The 19746-nt window shown below is 43.5% G+C and overlaps 1 protein-coding gene across 1 annotated transcript; it reads left to right on the top strand.

Moving 5' to 3' along the window:
- Window positions 1-3604: 3604 nt before the first annotated feature.
- LOC140390407 (zinc-binding protein A33-like) lies at window positions 3605-14722 on the top strand. Its single transcript, XM_072475555.1, has 6 exons — window positions 3605-4248; window positions 4339-4434; window positions 4528-4761; window positions 5634-5656; window positions 6645-6760; window positions 12741-14722. The coding sequence occupies exons 1-6, from the start codon at window positions 3847-3849 to the stop codon at window positions 13289-13291; spliced, it is 1422 nt and encodes a 473-aa protein (XP_072331656.1). The 5' UTR covers window positions 3605-3846; the 3' UTR covers window positions 13292-14722.
- Window positions 14723-19746: the final 5024 nt, after the last annotated feature.

Below are 19746 nucleotides of genomic sequence, written 5' to 3'. Positions count from 1 at the left end.
AACTACAGTAGGATGTTAGCAGGTGGGAAAACTGAATGAATTCCTTTGCACGTATCTGAATGATCTCCATCTTGCTGCTTTGTACATGAATGGGATGACTGAGTACACTCCTTTCCTTGTGTAGCTAATATGCACTCAATCCCTGACTGTATGTTTTTTCAAACTCAGATGAGCAACTGAATGTCTGCCGACAGTTCTCAACATTAACAACAACGTGTATTTGCAAAACACCTCTGTCATCGCAAGAATATTCCAAAGCCTTTACATGGCAAAATTAAGTTATTTTGAAAGGTCATTGATCTGAAACATTAAGGATGGGATAGTCTGTTGGCCGATGCGGAAATTGGGAAACATGATTGGACAGAGACTCCGTTCCGATGCTGAAATCACAGCGGGCGCCAATTTGACGCCAAATCGATGGCCTCTTTTGCACTGTCAATTCTATGACTGTATGACGATGAAATGCACAGCTAGGCAGTTGGTGCAAGAAGGAAGCTTTTAGATTCTTTGGACTATGGGGCAGGTGGAACAATTGGACATATTCAGGCCGGATAGGTTACGCATGAACAGGACCAGGACAAATATTTTTGTGGGGTGAGTTGGTCCTGCTATTAGGGAGGATTTGAACTAACTCAGCAGAGGGAATAAAAACAGGAAGTAGTGTTAGAATCGAAAACCAGTGAACATAAAGTGAAATCTAAGACTAATAACCCTCTGAAAGGGAAACTAATCTGCCATCTCTGTTTTAATTGTGCCTCTGATTCTAGCACCTTCTTTAAACGCAAATTTCTCTCAATGTCCATACTGTCAAGTTCACCTTGGGATTGTATATGTTTCAATCAGATTATTATACTGCTGTCGATAGTAATGGAGCTCCTGCTCAAAAAGGCAGGACTGGGTACTGGGAAGGCAAAAAGGAGGTGTCTGACTATTTATTTCAGAAACCGTTGCAGTATTAATAAAGATGGGTTCAACACAGAAGCTTTTTGAAGAGAGCTAAGGATGTACTGCAGCCAGCCATTTACAGCCTGATACAAAATGGCCCAGCAAAGAAAGGACACTTTTCTGGCTTAATGGGAAATGTGGAAATGAAGACATTTATTGTCTTTGATGTTATGACCAGCCATAAAGAGTCAACAGGATACTGAACAATAAATGTCTTCAAGGGGAAAACTAACCATGCCTAAAAAGGAATGGGACCCCTGAGTTTGTCAGCGGGCTGGATTCTGCATCCTCGTCACAGTTCACCTTCCCATCCAACTTAGTATCATCTGCAAACTTTGAGATGTTACATTTTGGTCCCTCATCCAAATCATTAATATATGTTGTGAATATCTGGGGTCCCAGCACCGATCCCTGTGGCACCCCTGCCAATTTGAAAAGGACCCATTAATTCCTACTCTTTGTTTACTCTCTGACAACCTGTTTTCCATCCACCTCAATACACTTCCCCAAACTGATGCACTTAAATCTTGCACAATAATCTCTTATGCGGGACTGTGTCAAAGGTCTTCTTAAAGTCTAGGTATACCACATCGACTGGCTCCCCCTTGTCAACTGTACTAGCTACATCCTCAAAGAATTCCAACAGATTTACCAAGCCTGATTTCCCCTTCATGAAATCATGCTAACTCTGATTGATCCTGCCACTGCTTTCTAAATGTTCTGCTAAAAAGTGCTTGATAATGGATTCAAGAATTTTCCTCACTACCAATGTTAGGCTTATTGGTCTCTGTTTTCTCTCTACCTCCCTTTTTGAATATTGGAGTGACATTAGCTGCCCCCCAATCTGCAGGGACTGTTCCAGAGTTTATAGAATCCCAGAAGATGACCACCAATGCATCCACCATTTCGAGAGCCACCTCCTTAAGCAATCTGGGATGCAGATTCTCAGGCCTTGGGGAATTATCTGCCTTCAATCCCATCAATTTTCCCAGCATCGTTTCTCCACAAATATTAATCTCCCTCAGTTCTTCCCTCTCACTAAACCTTTCATTCTCCAACATTTCTGGTATCTGATTTGTGTCCTTTTTTGTGAAGACAAAACCAACGTATGTATTCAATTGCTCAGCCATTTCTTTGTCCCTTATTATACATTGCCATGTTTCTGTCTGTAGGGGGCCTGTATTTATCTTTGCTTAAATGTTTGTGTTCCTTGAATTTTTGCCATTGCCTACCTACTGCCATTTCTTTAAGTAACTTTTCCCAATCTATCAAGGCCAACTCACGCCTCATATCTTCATAGTTTCCCTGGTAAATATTTAGCACCCTAGTCTCTGAATCAACTACTTCACTCTAGAATAGAATATACAGTGCAGAAGGAGGCCATTTGGCCCATCGAGTCTGCACCTACCCACTTTAGCCCTCACTTCCACCCTATCCCCGTAACCCAATAACCCCTCCTAACCTTTTTGGACACTATTGGCAATTTAGCATAGCCAATCCACGTAATTTGCACGCTTTTGGACTGTGGGAGGAAACCGGAGAATCCAGAGGAAACCCACGCAGACACAGGGAGAATGTGCAGACTCCGCACGGACAGTGACCCAGCCGGGAATCGAACCTGGGAATCTGGAGCTGTGAAGCCACAATGCTAACCACTGTGCTACCGTTCCGCCCACTCTCCATCTTGATAAAAAATTCTATCATGTATGGTCACTCATCCCCAAGGGGTCTCGCACAGCCAGATTGGCAATGATTCCCTTCTCATTACACAGTACCCAATCTAAGATGGTGTGATCTCTAGTTGGTTCCTCCACATATTGGTCAAGAAAACTATCCCGAATTCCTCCTCTATGGCATTATGGCCAGTTTGATTTGCCCAATCTATGTGCAGATGAAAATCACCCACGATCACCGATGTTCCCTTGTTACATGCATCTCTAATTTCGTATTTAATGCCATTCTCAACATCACCACTGCAGTCTAGGGGTTTACATATGTCACCCACTATTGTTTTTTGCCCTTGGTATTTCTCAACTCGACCCATTCAGACTCCATATTGTCAGAGCCAGTATCATTTCTCACCATTGTGTTAATTTCCTCTTTAATCAGCAGTGCCACGCCACCTCCTTTTATTTTATGCCTATCCTTCCTAAATAATGAATACCCTGGGACATTCTGTTCCCATCCCTGGTCATCCTGCAGTCATGTCTCCATAATCCCAATTATATTGTACCCATTTATATCTACCCGATAGATTGTATTCCAGATCCTTCTACACAGATACCAGACTTGTTCTAAAGTTGACATGGATTATCCAACACTGCAACAACCACTATGCTTAGAAAATGCCAAGGCAGGGTGGAAAGTGTTATAAAAGTCGAAGTTTTAATCGATATCTAGCAACTAAAACCACCCCCCACACGCCACCCTGCTTTTCTGAATCTATCGCCCAAAATGGCTGCCTTGAGATTGAGGAGTTTTTTTTTTTGGGGGGGGGCAAATTCTATAATCGTGAGTACAATTCAAATCATGGGCCTGAAACTTGAACGTAGTTTCATCAAAGGGTTTGTCAGCGGCAGCGAGTTCGCACTGGGGCCAAGTGCAATGAAATATTGATTCCGCCCTCTCTCGCTCGCTCTCTCTCCATTGTCAACATCCCCTGGAGCCCAACCCAACCCCGACAGGATTCGCTTATTCCCCTGCGGGCTCGTACCCCGTGTATCCTTCACAGTGCACAAGGTTTCATCAACCTGAGTAAAAATCCAGAGGACATAGATTAATTTATAATAATATTGCGTATAGCATGGAACGTCATCAGGAAATCGCGCAACTGCAGATGTTCAGGAATGCAGTAACACACAATTTAAAACCGGTTTGAATCAGGAAGTGCTGAGTGTGAACATGGCTTCCAGACAGCAGCTCCAGAGTTTGACCCAGGAGGCAATTTGTCCCATTTGTCGTGATTTCTTCACTGATCCGGTAATACTGGATTGTGGACACAATTTCTGCCGCTCCTGTATCTCCCAGTGCAGGAAAAAGGGAATAGATTCTTGTCCGGAATGTAGAGAGCATTTTTTCGAAGGAAATCTCAAGCCAAATCGGGTGCTCGTGAATCTTACCGAGACAGCACGACAATTAAAAAGGAAAGAGAAGGAAATTAAACTTCACTGTGAGGAACATCAAGAAAAACTGAAGTTGTTTTGTGAAACTGACAAGAAATTGATCTGTCTTGTTTGTCGAGATTCGCGGGAACACAGAGAGCACAGCTTCCTGCCGATTAAAGAAGCTGTTGAAATTTACAAGGTAAAAGAGATCATATTTCATTACCTGATTATTTTGTTGCCGTTTGTTGTTCCAACACTTTCATTCTGTGATTTTCTCTCCCAATCCCAGGATCAGCTGAAATCTTCCTTAGATTCTCTCACAGTGAAGAAATCGGCGGTTCTAGAAATTGTACTGAAACAGAAACTGAAGATTTCTGAAGTTAAGGTAATGTCTCCCTGTGCTGATTTTCTGGGATCTCGGTTAGTTTTGTTCCCTTTATCGCGGGACATTAATTATGTTTCACATTTCATTTGCTAGGAACAGTCGAGCTGGCTGCAGATCCACATCACATCCGAGTTCAGTAAAATGCACCAGATTCTCACTGAGAAAGAGCAGCGTTTACTCAGAGATCTCAGGGAAGAAGAGGAGAGGATTCTGGAACCAATGGAGAAAAACCTTCGAGAGATTCAGGAGAATTTAAATTCTATTGAGGAGAAACTCTCCAAGTTGCAGAAACAGATGGAGCAAAAAAACGAGCTGATATTTCTGAAGGTGAGGGAGTATGTTGCGGGCCAGTTCAGTGAAACTTCACAGTCACAAAATAACAGATAACTGTGAAGTTAATGTAGCATTTATTTTTTTTAAACCCAAGCAGAACTAAAGCGACTTTGTCAATTTCTGATCTTTAACACTGAACTAACCGCCTCCACACTGTCCTCACAATCTCAGGAATACAGGTAACCTCCCAGAAATGAGTTGTCCCGGTCTGGACACTTGTTTGGAATGATTTCCTTGCTCCATTATTGTAATTTCCTCCTGGAATTGACATTATATTTCAGTTCCATTTCCATGTTGTGGGTGTGTCTAATACGCTGGGTGTGAGAGTCACTGTGTCTGTGAGCGGGATTGATGTTGAGTTCCAGTATCTGACACAAAGATCATCTTCATAATATCGTCAATTCTACAGCACAGGGGGAATACAATTCTCTCCATCTTATCTGTGCCGAGTCAGTGAAAGTGATCTCCGGTTAGCCCCGGCTCTTTACCCTGATTGGGGGCAATTGTTTCCTTTACAAATACGTCTCTAAATTCCTTGGGAAACGTATCATTAAAGCTGTTTTCTCCACCATGTCAGTCAACACATTCCAATGAATCACAATTAATTGCGAAAATAAAACACTAATATTTTCCCAATTATCCTGAAGTTTTTTGCACTTGATCCTCCACATCTCTCTGTTCCTGTATTCCTTTTAAATTGTAGTCTTAGGTTTATTTTGTCTCTCTTCAATCATCCTTCCAAAATGCACCTCTGTGCACTTCAATGTTAAATCACATCAGCCCAGTGTGTATCCATTTCAGCATCCTGTCTATCGCCTCCTGAAATCTGTTACTACCATCTTTAATATGCGATTGATTTATTTCAGGAGGAAGCTTGTCAGAAGAGAAGGTAGGGCATCTTCTTTATCAAAACTTTAGAGTTAAGTAAAAACAATTCAGAATTGTGATGTGTTGGTTTTTAGCTGATTTTCCCCCTGCTTAGAAATATTTTTGAAAAGATTTCTTAGTTGGATGTCAAATACTCAGTTTACATGTAACACACAATAACACGTTTTAATACAGTGATTAATAACTGTTCTCTAACGCTGTACTCATTAACATGGTGACATGTAAATAACGGGACCATGTTCCAGTACTATAGTATAATACAACCTTATTATGTCCCCACAACAACCACAGCAGCAACAATGTGTATTTATGCAGCACCTTTAAAACATTTAAAAAATCCCAAGGTGCTGCACAGTGGCGTTAGAACTTAGAAGGGAAAAATTCAGACCGGGCTTCAAAAAAGATATTAATCGTGGTAACTAGTCTATTAACAGGCTATGAATCGTTTTCTTGACATGAGTGTTTCCATTCCCTGCCCTGGAATTTCTAAGTGATATTTTGCAGTTAAAGAAACAAGATTAATATTTCACTTTCTATCAATTTGCTCCAACATGATATTACTTAAACCTGGGAACGTTGGGATAGTTTGTGTAGCACAGTGGGCTAAAGCAGCTGGTTTGTAATGCAGAACAATGCCAGCAGTGCAGGTTCAATTCCAGTACCGGCCTCCCCGAACAGGTGCCGGAATGTGGTGACTACTGGCTTTTCTCAGTAACTTACTTGAAGCCTACTTGTGGCAATAAGCAATTATTATCTGGGGCTGGTTTAGCACAGGGCTAAAGAGCTGGCTTTTAAAGCAGGCCAGCAGCACAATTCAACTCCTGTACCAGCCTCCCCAAACAGGCACCGGAATATGGCGACTTGGGGCTTTTCACAGTAACTTAATTTGAAGCTTACTTGTGACAATAAACAATTTTCATTTCATTTCATAGTTTGGCCATTTGCATCATTTACCAAATATTCTGACATTAACTGATTATTATATGCAGGTTTAGTGATGACTCTCTAACACTCTCAGTCTCTGCTGCCGCCCTGTCTATCGGAATGTTCAAAGGCCCTTTACAGTACACAGCGTGGAGAAAAATGATAAACTTCATTAACCCCGGTAAAACTCTTCTTTTTTTGATACATTTATGGGATGTGGGCGTCGGTGGTTAGGACAGAATTTATTGTCGATCCCTAGTTGCCCAGAAGGTGGTGGTGAGCTTATTTTGTTAACCTCTGCAAGCCTTGAGGTGTAGGTACTCCCACTATGGGAGTCTGCACGTTCTCCCCATGTGTGAGTGGGTTTCCTCCGGGTGCTCCAGTTTCCTTCCACAGTCCAAAGATGTGCAGGTTAGGTGGATTGGCCATGCTAAATTGCCCTTAGTGTCCAAAATTCCCCTTACTGTTGGGTGGGGTTACTGGGTTATGGGGATAGGATGGAGGTGTGGGCTTGGGTAGGATGCTCTTTCAAAGAGCCGGTGCAGATCCGATGGGCCGAATGGCCTCCTTCTGCACTGTAAATTCTATGAAATCTATGCTGTAAGGGAGGGTATTCCAGGATGTTGCCCCAGCGACAGTGAAGGGAAGGGGATATATTTCCAAGTCACGGTGGGGAGTAATTATTATTTTTTTCTGATTATAAATCTAGTGGCTAAGGGCAGCACGGTGGCGCAGTGGGTGAGCCCTGCAGCCTCACGGTGCCGAGGTCCCAGATTCGATCCCAGCTCTGGGTCACTGTCTGTGTGGAGTTTGCACATTATCCCCATGTGGGTTTCACCCTCATAACCCAAAGATGTGCAGGCTAGGTGGATTGGCCATGCTAAATTGCCCCTTAATTGGAAAAAATTAATTGGGTACTCTAAATTTATTTTAAAATAAATAAATCTAGTGGCTAAAATACAGAGATGTGGCTGCAAGGGGATCAGGGCTGGGATCTAAATGTACAAGAATATATGTCCTATCGAAAGGACAGGCAGATGGGCAAAGGGGCGAGGTTGCATTGTTAGTAAGGAATTAAGGTAAATTGACAGCCAGGAACGATATAGGATCAGAAAGCATAAAATCTCTGTGGGTAGAGTTGAGGAATCACAAAGGTAAAAAGACCCTAATGGGAGTTATGTACAGGCCCCTAGCAGTAGTCAGGAGGTGGGGCAGAAAATAAATCAGGACATAGAAAAGGCATGTAGAAAAGGCAATGTCACAATAATCATGGGAGACTTCAATATGGAAGTGTACTTGGAATCATGTTGGTAGTGGATCTCAAGAAAAGTAATTTGTGGAATCTTTAAGAGATGTTTTTTTGGAGCATCTGGTGAACAGGCAATTCTGGGTCTGCTGATGTGTAATGAGGCAGACTTGATGAGGCAACTTAACGGGAAGGACCCCTGAGGGAGCAGTGACCATAATATGATAATATTTACCCTGCAGTTTGAGAGGGAGAAGCTGGAATCAGATGTAACAGTATTATAATTAAATAAGGGTAACTACAAAGACATGAGAGAGGAGCTGGCCAGAGTTGGTTAGAAAAGGAGCCTAGCAGCAAGACAGTGGAACTGCACCAGCAGGAGTTTTTTGGGGTTATTCGGGAGGCACAACAGAAATTCATCCCAAGGAGGAGGAACCATGATAAGGGGAGGACAGTCATCCATGGTTGACGAGGGAAGTCAAGGACAGCATAAAAGCAAAAGAAAAATCATACAAAAAATGGCGATGATTAGGAGGAAGCCAGAGGACTGGGAAACCTTTAAAAGCGAGCAGAGGACAACTAACAAAGCAATAAGGGGAGAGAAGATGAAATATAAGTGCAAGCTAGCTAGTAATATAAAAGAAGATAGGAAGTGGTTTTTTTCAATCTACAAAAGGTAAGAGAGAGGCAGAAAATAGAGATTGGACCACCAGAAAATGTGGCTGGAGAAGTAATAATAGGAAACAAAGAAATGGCAGAGGAACTGAATAGTTACTTTCCATCAGTCTTCACGGTGGACGACACCAGTGGGGTGCCAGAGCTCCAGGAGAATCAGGGGCAGAGGTGAATCTATTGAAATGTTCAAGGTTCAATACAATAGAGAGAAGATGAATGTCCACAGGTTTAACACAGTGACGTAGTGTAAAAGAGAACCCTGTAACATCAAGTGAGATTCACAAAGCAGTTTAGAATAAGTGAGGTTGATTTTCTGACTTTTCTGACCGGGCAGGTAGTGAGGCAATGAATTCACTGTATGAATTTGATTAGAATCCCAATCCATTCAGTATATTTTGTTGTCCACTTTTCCAGTGTGGGAAAAATGGTCCTTTAAGGGGGAAGAGGAAATCTACCGACAACTCCAATAAGGCCGTCGGTGTGGTGGGGGGGTTGCATTTTCCAGTGGAATGTGCCTTCAGCCTTGTCCACAGCGCTTCAGAATCCGTGGTGTGTTTGAGGAAGACTCGCTGTTGAAATGTGGAAAACGAGACAGTCAAATTGTTAACAGCAAGATCCCAGAAACAGCCTTGTGATAATGGTGAAGTTTGGTGTTTTGATGATACCATTAACGGTATAAATATTGGCATAATTAAATTGAGATGTAAACTTCATACATTGTTTCCATAAGACATGACATAGGAGCAGAATTAGGCCACTCGGCCCATCGAGTCTGCTCCGCTATTCAGTCAAGGCTGATATTTTTCTCATCCCCATTCTCCTGCCTTCTCCCCGTAACCCCTTATTAATCATGAACCTATCTATCTCTGTCTTAAAGGCAACAGTGATTTGGCCTCCACTACCTTCTGCGGCAGAGTTCCACAGATTCATCATTCTCTGGCTGAAAATTCCTCCTCATCTCTGTTTTAAAGGATCGTCCCTTTAGTCTGAGATGGTGTCCTCTGGTTCTACTTTTTCCTCTCCACGTCCACTCTATCCAGGCTCGCAGTATCTTGTAAATTTCAAGCAGTATCTTGTAAGTTTCAATGGGGTTTCCAGTGGTTCCTCTCACACCATTGATTAGATTATTCTACAGACTGTTTCTCTAGATGGAGCTTGCGCATCTCATACATCATCATCCATTGGAAGATCGAGATTAGATTGAGGCCACAAATCAACTGTCTGCAGGTTTAAGGCTTCTTCCTTGTACAAAGAACAAAGAACAAAGAAATGTACAGCACAGGAACAGGCCCTTCGGCCCTCCAAGCCCGTGCCGACCATACTGCCCGACTAAACTACAATCTTCTACACTTCCTGGGTCCGTATCCTTCTAATTCCATCCTATTCATATATTTGTCAAGATGCCCCTTAAATGTCCCTATCGTCCCTGCCTCCACTACCTCCTCCGGTAGTGAGTTCCAGGCACCCACTACCCTCTGCGTAAAAAACTTGCCTCGTACATCTACTCTAAACTTTGCCCCTCTCACCTTAAACCTATGCCCCCTAGTAATTGACCCCTCTACCCTGGGGAAAAGCCTCTGACTATCCACTCTGTCTATGCCCCTCATAATTTTGTATACCTCTATCAGGTCGCCCCTCAACCTCCTTCTCTGGCAATTTTGGGAATACTGAAGCTATGGATTTTTTTTTCCTTGCTCCAAATTTCATCCTTGCTCCAAATCCTGTTCCCTAGCTACCAACTACATGTTTCTCTGGCAATAGTCCATTTCCAACCTCAAAGAACAAACAAAGAACAAAGAACATTATAAAGTACATTATAAAAACAAAAAAGTGCTGAAAGGGGCCTGCTAACATCTGTAGAGAGAGAGAGAAAGTTGCCGTTTCACGTCGCTACGGCCTTTCTTCGGCTTTTATTTCAGATCAGCAGCACTGCAAAGTATTGCTTTTGGCTTCTCCTTCTGTTTAGTGTGGCAATACTGGACACCTATTTTGTATAACAGTGGGGGAGGGGGGGGGGGTGTTCTGACCGTAGTTATAAAGCTCAGGTCCGCAGTGAAGTGAGGACCTTCTTTAAAGCCAATGGGAATAAACTTGCTTTAAGTTGGAAAGCTTTAAGAGGAAGAGTAGAATGTGATAAACTAGTGATTCCAGGAGGTGAAATTGGAAACAGGCGGTGACGCAAAATAGATTTACATTTGTTCTGTAGCACATCAGATAGCGAAATCTGGGGCTGAATAATATGATCACGAACCGGTGTGGGGGTGGGGGGGGGGGGTCTGCATCCGGAAGTTGTTGTTCTGAGTTCCGAGCCCTACGCCAGAGTGTCCGATGAAACGTCAATTGCTGCCAATTAGGGACAAGGGCCGGTTACCGAATTTCACCCCGCCCAATCAACGTGCCAGGTGGAATGCAGTCCAAGACCTCCCACACGGTGCGCCTCATCAGCTAAGTAAACGAGCCCGTCTACTCGACAGAGAGACTATTTGTGCATTTCCTTGTCTGGCCTCATCAGTGCATTCAAACTTTTACGAAGTTCTGCCATCCATCGCAATCTTGCGATAATTGTACGAATCAGGAATTGTCCAATTTTTCAGCCATGAGGAGATAGACCATACAGTGCAGACGGAGGCCATTCGGCCCATCAGATCTGCACCGACCCACTTAAGCCCTCACTTCCACCCTATCCCCGTAACCCAATAACCCTTTTGGTCACGAAGGGCAATTTATCATGGCCAATCCACCTAACCTGCAAGTCATTGGACTGTGGGAGGAAACCGGAGCACCCGGAGGAAACCCACGCAGACACGGGGAGAAGGTGCAGACTCCGCACAGACAGTGACCCAGCGGGGAATCGAACCTGGGACCCTGGCGCTGAGCTACCGTGCTGCCTTTATCAATTTGTTACATAATTCACACACTGATGTCTGCGTCCTCGGACCAAGGACAGAGGTTTTCCAGAAGTGCCAAACTAAGCTCCAGGTTTACTTTATTATAGGCATGCCTGGTATTCTTCCTGTCATGTCCGCCTGCCCTTTTCGTTAAACCAGGTTGATCCCTGGTTTGCTAGTAGTGGTAGATTGGGGGATATGCCAGGCCATGAGGTTACACATTGTGTTGAGTACAATTCTGCTGCTGCTGATGGCCAACAGTGCCTCACAAATGCATGGTCTTGAGTTGTTAGATTTGTTTTAAGTCTGTCCCATTTAGCATGGTGATAATGCCACAGAACAAGATGGTGGACATCCTCAACGCGCAAAACCATTGTCTTCACAAGGACCATAAGAAGTCTTACAACGTTAACGTCCAACAGATTTGTTTTGAATCACTAGTTTTCAGAGCACAGCTCCTTCCTCAGGTGAATGCATAGTCTCAAGGACCGTTCAGTTATCACTCCTTCCCACACTGTCATGGCAGATGCATCTGTAGCAGGCAGGGTACTGAGGATGAGGGTTAGTCTGTGTTTCCCTCTTGTTCCTTCACTCACAACCTGTCACAGATCCAGTCTCGCAGTTATGTTCTTTAGAACGTGGTCAACTCAGTCTGTGGTGGTACTACTGAGGCACTCTTGGTGATGGCCCTCCACCCAGAGTACATTCTGTGTCCTTGCCACCCTCGTGAGCATGTTGGGCCAGAGCCAATAAGGAGGGACAATCTCGTTCCCTGAACAGCATTATTAGGAGAGATGGATTTTTATAAAAACTGACAATATTTTCATGGTTCGACTGTTAGTTCTAGATTTTTTTATTGAATTCAAATTCCTCCCTGTCTCTTGTGATTCCTTTCCACCTCACTCCTGCCCATGCTTTATCTCCTCTCCCTCACTCTGCTCTCTCCTCCACTAGTCTCTCTGCCCTTCTCTCCCTCTCAAGATTTTGTTCCATATTCCGCATTCCCTCCGGGGTTCTTTTTCACTCCTCACAGCCTGTCCCCTCTCCACGTAGGACAAATTATAAATACACAATATAAATACATAGACAGACATTGTGAAGCAGACGGAGTGTAGTGCTACAAAATAGGGGCTGGTTTAGCACAGGGCTAAATCGCTGGCGTTGAAAGCAGACCAAGGCAGGCCAGCAGCACAGTCAAATTCCCGTACCAGCCTCCCCGAACAGGCGCCAGAACGTGGCCACTAGGGGGGTTTCACAGTAACTTCATTTGAAGCCTACTTGTGACAATAAGCGATTTTCATTTCATTCCCTCTCTCTAAATCTCTGACTGTGTTATGTTTCCTTTCCCCCAGCTCCAGCCTCTCTGACTCTGGATCTGAACACAGCGAATCCCCGGCTCATCCTGTCTAAGGACCGGACCAGTGTGAGACTCGGAGACAAACGGCAGCCGCTGCCTGACACCCCGGAGAGGTTTAATTCCTGGGAATGTGTCCTCGGATCAGAGGGATTCACATCAGGGAGACATTACTGGGAGGTGGAGGTGGGAGGGAAGATTGAGTGGGTTACGGGAGTGGCCCGAGAATCTGCCGAGAGGAAAGGAACATTCCAACTGATCCCCGAGTCTGGATTCTGGATTTTGAGGCTCATTCACGGAATTGGTCATTTTGCCGCCACCTCCCCTTCACCGACCCCCCTCACCCCGAGTGTGAATCCCGGGAAGATCGGGGTTTTCCTGGACTATGAGGAGGGACAGGTGTCATTTTACAATGCGGACAACATGTCCCATCTCCACACTTTCACCCTCACTTTCACTGAGAGAATCTTTCCCTTCTTCAGTCCAGGTCGGAATATTGACGGGGAAAACTCGGCCCCGCTGACAATCTGCGGGATTAAAGGTCACTAACAGATCCATCCCATAATTTCACACCATCTCCCTGCCTCCTGCCAGCTGTAAACTGCTGGGTGTGGGTCTCAGTCACAGGTGGAGAGAGAAACCAGGTTAACAATCCGGGTATTGATTTATAATATTTTATTGTCACATTAACATTGCAATGAAGTTACTGTGAAAAGTCCCGGCGCATGTTCGTGTACACAGAGGGAGAATTCAGAATTCCCTCAGCCGTTCCGGGAATTGATCCCGCGCTGCTGGCCTTGTTCTGCATTACAAGCCAGCTGTCTAGCCCACTGAGCTAAACCAGCCCCGTCTAAACCCTGTATGGGAACTGGGAACTGAAGATCAGCAAGGACCTCTGGCGGGCTGGGCGAGAAAAGGAGGGAGAGAGAAGAAACAAATAGAAGCTCGATTGTCGAGAGGAACTTACTGGGTAGAATGAGCTGTGAACTGCAGGAAGCCGGTCACCTTCCTGCCTGTAATGTTGCTCCACAGGCGGAGGGTGGCGATAGATCACCGTGTTTGACATGAATCAGTCCAGTGATTCTCAAACTAGAGACGGGGGAAATTTTCCACTGAGTCCAAAAATATTTTTCTCTGGGTGTGGGAGAGAGAAGCACAGGTGCGAGTCTAACATTGACTCTCGGTCGGAAGGGAGGGGAAGTGTAAGACCAGCTGCTACTGTGATACTCGCTGTCTTCAGTTTGGGCTCAGGCAGTGAGGAAGTGCCGTTATCGAGCTGCCCGCCCTGCTGAGTATTTCCATCATTCTCTGTTTATATTAGTCTCCAGTTATTTTGTTTATTGTATTTTGTTTATTGTGAAGTGAGTCAGTTGTCAGTTTGACTCACTTCACATTCTCACCATGTTTCAAGATAGCGTATTCGTACATGTGGTTAAATAACATTGACAAACTACACTTTTTTTCCAGGTCTGTAAATATTGTCACACTCCAGTGCGATTTCTTCCTTAAAATTAGAAAGAAGGAAACGTGTTTGTTCATTTGCTTTCATTTTTAAGAATACATCAACCTATCTTAAAAATGTCCTGCTTAAAGATGTAAATTGGAGAGAAGGAACATACTGTTTCCGGGTGTTTCTATTTCACATTAAAGCAGGAAGCTGCCTAAAATAGGAACCTGCTTTGAGACAGTTTAAAGATGTAAAAGATGTGACACTGCTGTGAACACTGATTTGTCAGTCTGTCTGTATTGAACATGATGTGTGAACTGATGGGGTTTGTGTGACATTAACAGACAATGTTTAACCAGGTGAAAAGCAGTTCAGTTGCTGCACTAGAATGTTGGTGGAGTCTCAGTTATCATTTATCTCTGGTTTGTCTGCTCTGTCTCATCACTGTCCACATCAGAGAAATAATTCTGAAATCACTAGTATGTAATTATCTGTTATATTTACATTTTTATTAAAGATCTTGGTACATCTAACCTGTCTATATTCTGCGAATGTTATACCATCCATAATTGTAATGCACATGATTGCATTTGAAAAGTGATTCTTCAAGCAAATAAAAAGAATCTGACAGCATAGGCCAGAGAATCCGTGTTCTCAAAAGAGGACACATTTCATCATTATATCCAAGAAGGAGAAACCAGTTGTGCTCTTTATTTTGTCCACAAATTGATCCAGAGTCCTTATTCAGTGAAAATTTAACCAATTCCATTATGTTTTCTAACAAAGGAATAGGTTGGATTGAAAGGGTAATGTATTTGACGTGGTGTCCTTGGACGTCCCAAAGCATTTGACAGAAGTGTCACATAACAGACTTACGAGCGCAGTTGAAACCCATGCAGTAATGGGAGCAGTGACAGCATGAATATGAATATGGCTGAGTAGCAGGAAAGAATTATGGTGAATAGTCACTTTTCAGGCTGGAGTAAGTTTTCCAGTGTTGTTCCCCGGAGGTCGGTACCAAGATTACTCCTTTTCTGGTTGACATTCCTGAAGTGAACTTGGGCACAATTTCAAAATATACAACCGGCACAAAACCTGGAAGTCCTGCGAATTGTGATGGAGATCTAGAGGATATAGGCAGTTTGCTGGAATGCACAGATATGTGACAGATTACATGTAATGACGGGGAATGTGAAGTGATACATTTTGTTGGGAGGATTAGAGAGAGAATGTAAACAAAAGTGTCCAATTTTAAAGCGGGTGGAGGAAAGGGGCAGTTGGGGATATTTGTGAACAATTTGCGCATCTTGAGAAAGCAGTTCAACAGCAAACAGAATATTCACCTTGAATAAAAATACCCACCAAAGGAAATTCTATATGACACTGATTGGAACACTATTAGATTATCTGATCCAATTCTGGGCAATGCAATTTAGGAAAGGTATAAAGGCTTCTGGGAGAATGGTTTATTTGCCGAGGGATTTCAGGTACGAGGTGAGATTGGAGAACGTTTGGTTATTCTCCACAGGGGAGAGGCATATACATGTTGTGAGTAGATTTGTTGGAGGTTTTCAAAATAATGAGAATTCTGGATAGAATAGAAAGTGAGAAATTTCTCATTGGTGGAACAGCCCGAGAATGTGGTGGAGACAATCAATCAAAGTTTTCAAAAGAAAATTGGGTCATTATCTGAAGTGGAAGAAGGAGTGACCCTCAGTGAATGCATCAAGCAGAGGGTTAGCCCGGACACAAAGTGCTGTACCATTCTAAAATTCTGTGATTTTCCGGAATTTGATTCAATCATGGCTGATCTTTACCTCAACTCCATTTACTCACCTACAATCCATGAGATTTCTCCTGTGCCTATCAGGAAAATAACGGTCCTGGAAGTCTGTCCATTATCGCATTGATATTATGCCGCAGCACCTGTTACTCAAAGTGAGGGAGATGGCTTTCCGGAGATTGGGGAGTTTTAGGGTAAGCCCCTCAGTAAATTAGGCCTGTACTTGCTAGAGAATGTGAGGTGATATATTTTAAACAAACAAGGTTCTTAAGGGATGGTCTTCTGGTGATGGAATGTAGGGGGTGAGATGTTCACATGATGGCTCCCGCTGGAGAAATGATATTTTTATCACGGGTTGTATATAGCTTGGAAACTCGTGATCGTTATCAGGAGAGTGTTATATTTTCTTTGTTGAAAAGTCCAGACAAAAAAGATAAAACTCTGAGCAGAAACTGGTCGAGGGAATCCGATGCATCTCAGGGCTCAAAGGGAGGTAAGATAGCGAAGTCCAGAAGACCATAAAGCATAGGAGCAGAATTAGCCCATTCGGCCCATCGGGTCTGCTATGCCATTTAATCATGGCTGATATGTTTGTCATCCTCATTTTCCTGCCTTCTCCCCATAACCACCAATCCCCTTGGTGGTCAAGAACCTATCTACCTCTGTCTTAAGGACACTCAATAATTTGGCCTCCACAGTCTTCTTGGCAAAGGTTTCCACAGATTCACCACCCTGTGTGGGGTCTGCACGTTCTCCCAGTATCTGCGTGGGTTTCCTCCGGGTGCTCAAGCCCCGAAAGAGCTGCTTGTTAGGTGAACTGGACATCCTGAATTCTCCCTCTGTGTACCCGAATAGGCGTCGGAATGTCGCGACTAGGGGCTTTTCACAGTAACATCATTGCAATGTTAATGCAAGTCTACTTGTGACAATATCGAGTATTATTATTGTGTGAATGGTTGTGATACCACTGGGATTGGATCTCTCAGGGTAGCAGCTCAGTATGTGGTTGATGGATCGTCTTGGATGGCCATAGTCACAATGAACTGCAACTCATGGTCCACTTTTGCAGCAGGTGGCCGCTTCATCCCTGGCCTGTCCTCAAGCAGTTGAGGCCTGTCTAGACTTTCCATGGAAGGTTGAAACCCTGGTCTTTGCCATTTGGGTCAGTTACCAGATTGCATTTGTGTCATGACTCCCTGGGCTAGTCCATGGTGAATTCCAGCCCTACTTGATGCGGAGCCGCAACACAAGTGAAATTAAATATTATTATAAAATACGTGAGGGCCTTCGCTAAATGCAATAAACTGCAGTCACTGTTTTGTAAATCTTACACAAAGAACATTTTATTATTTAACAGTAATATAATTAAACTGACAAAAAAATGTAACTACCCAACAACACCGCACTCCCAACTCGTCCCACTCCTCAGGGAGGAAATAGCAGGATCTCTGAGGATTATTTTCCAATCTTCACTCGTCACTCGGGAGGTGCCGGAGGACTGGAGGAAAACAAATGCGGTTCTGTTGTTATAAAAAGGCTCAAAGGAAATGGCAAACAATTATAAGCCAGTTAGTCTTACTTCGGTGGTGGGCAAATTGTTAGAATCAACCCTGAGATATCAGATAAACTGTCACTTAGAAAGGCATTGACGCGTCAGTGATAGTCAGCATGGCTTTGTTAAATGAAGATTATGCCTCACAAATTTGATTGAATTATTTGAGGAAGTGGCAGGAGGATCAGTGAGGGCAGTGGAGTGGATAATGGCAACATGGACTTTCACAAGGCATTTGACAAGATCCCACATGGCTAATTAGTCAAAAAGCTAAAAGCCCATGGGGTACAGCGTAATGTGGCGAATTGGACCGAAAGTTGGCTCAGTTACAGGAAACTAAGGGTAGTGGTCAATGGCTGACCTTTTTAAAATGTATTTTATTCCCAACTTATATAAAAGGTTACAAAACATAAACAATTCGGGGAACAAATTCCCCAACACACGGCGACACAGTTTGTACACATTTTTCCCTTTTTCACCTCCCCCCCCCCCCCCGCGACGAACAGCTCGTCAAACACGGCCACGAACATCCCCCATCTATAAAGAGAGGTTGGGATTGTTTTCCTTGGAACAGAGAAGGCTGACGGGCGCCGTGATTGAGGTATACAAAATTGTGAGGGGTAGAGATAGAGTGCACAGGAAGAACCTGTTTCCTTTGGCAGAGAGTTCAAAAACCAGGGGTCAGTTATTATTATTATTGATTCAATATAAATGGCAGAAGGGTTAGAAGGGCCATGATGAAAAACCTTTTGTTACACAGTGGATGGAGGGTGTCTGGAATTTGCTGCCCGAGTTGGTGGTGGAAGCAGAGACGCTAAACTCTTTTCCAAGTAACTGGATCTGCACCTTTAGTGCTGCAAACTGCAGGGCTATTGGCAGTGTGCAGAAATATGGGATAAGAAAGGGCACCTGGGTATCTTTGGGTTGGCATGGACAAGATGGGCCAAAAGGCCCCCTTCTGGGCTGCATAGTTTCCATAGCCATACATAGGTTCCATAGCCATACATACATACAAACATAGAGGGAAAGGGGGGTGCAAAACGAGGATGCCGCAGAGTGTTTAAGGACACAATAAATTTGGTTACGCCAAATGTACAAAGGAGTGAACATTAATCTGTTTAGTCTATAGCTCACCAACTAGTGAGAAGGATGTAGAATAATAAATCTGCAGGGAAATTACGGAGAGATGCAAACATGATAGTGTAGTTATAATGGTGAACTTTAATTACCTGAATGTCTGGGATAGTGGTAGTGTAAAGGACCAAGAGAGGCAAAGTTCCTAGATTGTGTTCAGGAAAATTTTCTACAGATGCATGTGCCCAGTCCGATAAGAAATGATGCACTTGTTGGACCTGGTTCTTGGGAATGAGGCTGGCCAAGTACATAAAGTGTCATTGGGGGAAAATTTAGGAGACAGTGATCTTGGTATCATAAAGTTTAGGATGGCGAAAGACAAGGATAATAGGCAATGCAGAATGAAAATAAATAATTGGGGGAAAGCCAAATAATGGGGCACAAATTAAGCTGTGTCATTTAGACAGGAATTGAAAATTGGCGGGGGAAATTGTAACAGAAAAATGGACTAACTTCAACACACAAGTGGTCCAGACATAGTCATATATTGTCCCTTAAACGTGAGAGGTAGGGCAAACAATTTCAGAACTCTCTTGATGAAACAGGAGATAGAAATTAAAATAGGGAAGAAAAAGTGTGCTTATGACAGCTGTAACGTAGTTAAAAACGGCTGAGAACTAAGAGGAACAAAGAAGGTTCAGATGGGAGGTGAAAAGGCACTTTGGAGAAGGAAAGAGGGTTTATGAGAAAAGGGAATTTATACTCGGAGGCTTGGGGCTGAGATATTAAACACACACTTTGTACCCGTTTTTACCAAGGAGGTAAATGCTGCCCGGGACATGGTGACGGATGAAGAAATTGTCCCGAGAGGGATTCAAATTTGACGAGAAGCAAGTGTTGATAGACTGTCCTTAATAAAAGTTGACAAAACATGAGGACCAGATGAGACACATCCAAGGATATTAAACAAATTGAAAATCGGAATTGCAGGGGCGCTAACTATAATTTTCCAGCCTTCACTCGTCTTTGTGGAGATGTCAGAGGAGTGTAAAATTGCAAGTGTCACACCTTTATTTAGACAGTGGTGGATCCAGTAATTGCGGGCCAGTCAATTTAACTTCAGTGGTGGACAAGCTTCCGGACAAAAT

Source organism: Scyliorhinus torazame, chromosome 14, assembly GCF_047496885.1.
Source record: "Scyliorhinus torazame isolate Kashiwa2021f chromosome 14, sScyTor2.1, whole genome shotgun sequence".
Taxonomy (NCBI): Eukaryota; Metazoa; Chordata; class Chondrichthyes; order Carcharhiniformes; family Scyliorhinidae; genus Scyliorhinus; species Scyliorhinus torazame.
Note: the sequence above shows the minus strand (reverse complement) of the source record. Positions and strands in the feature narration are given on the sequence as shown.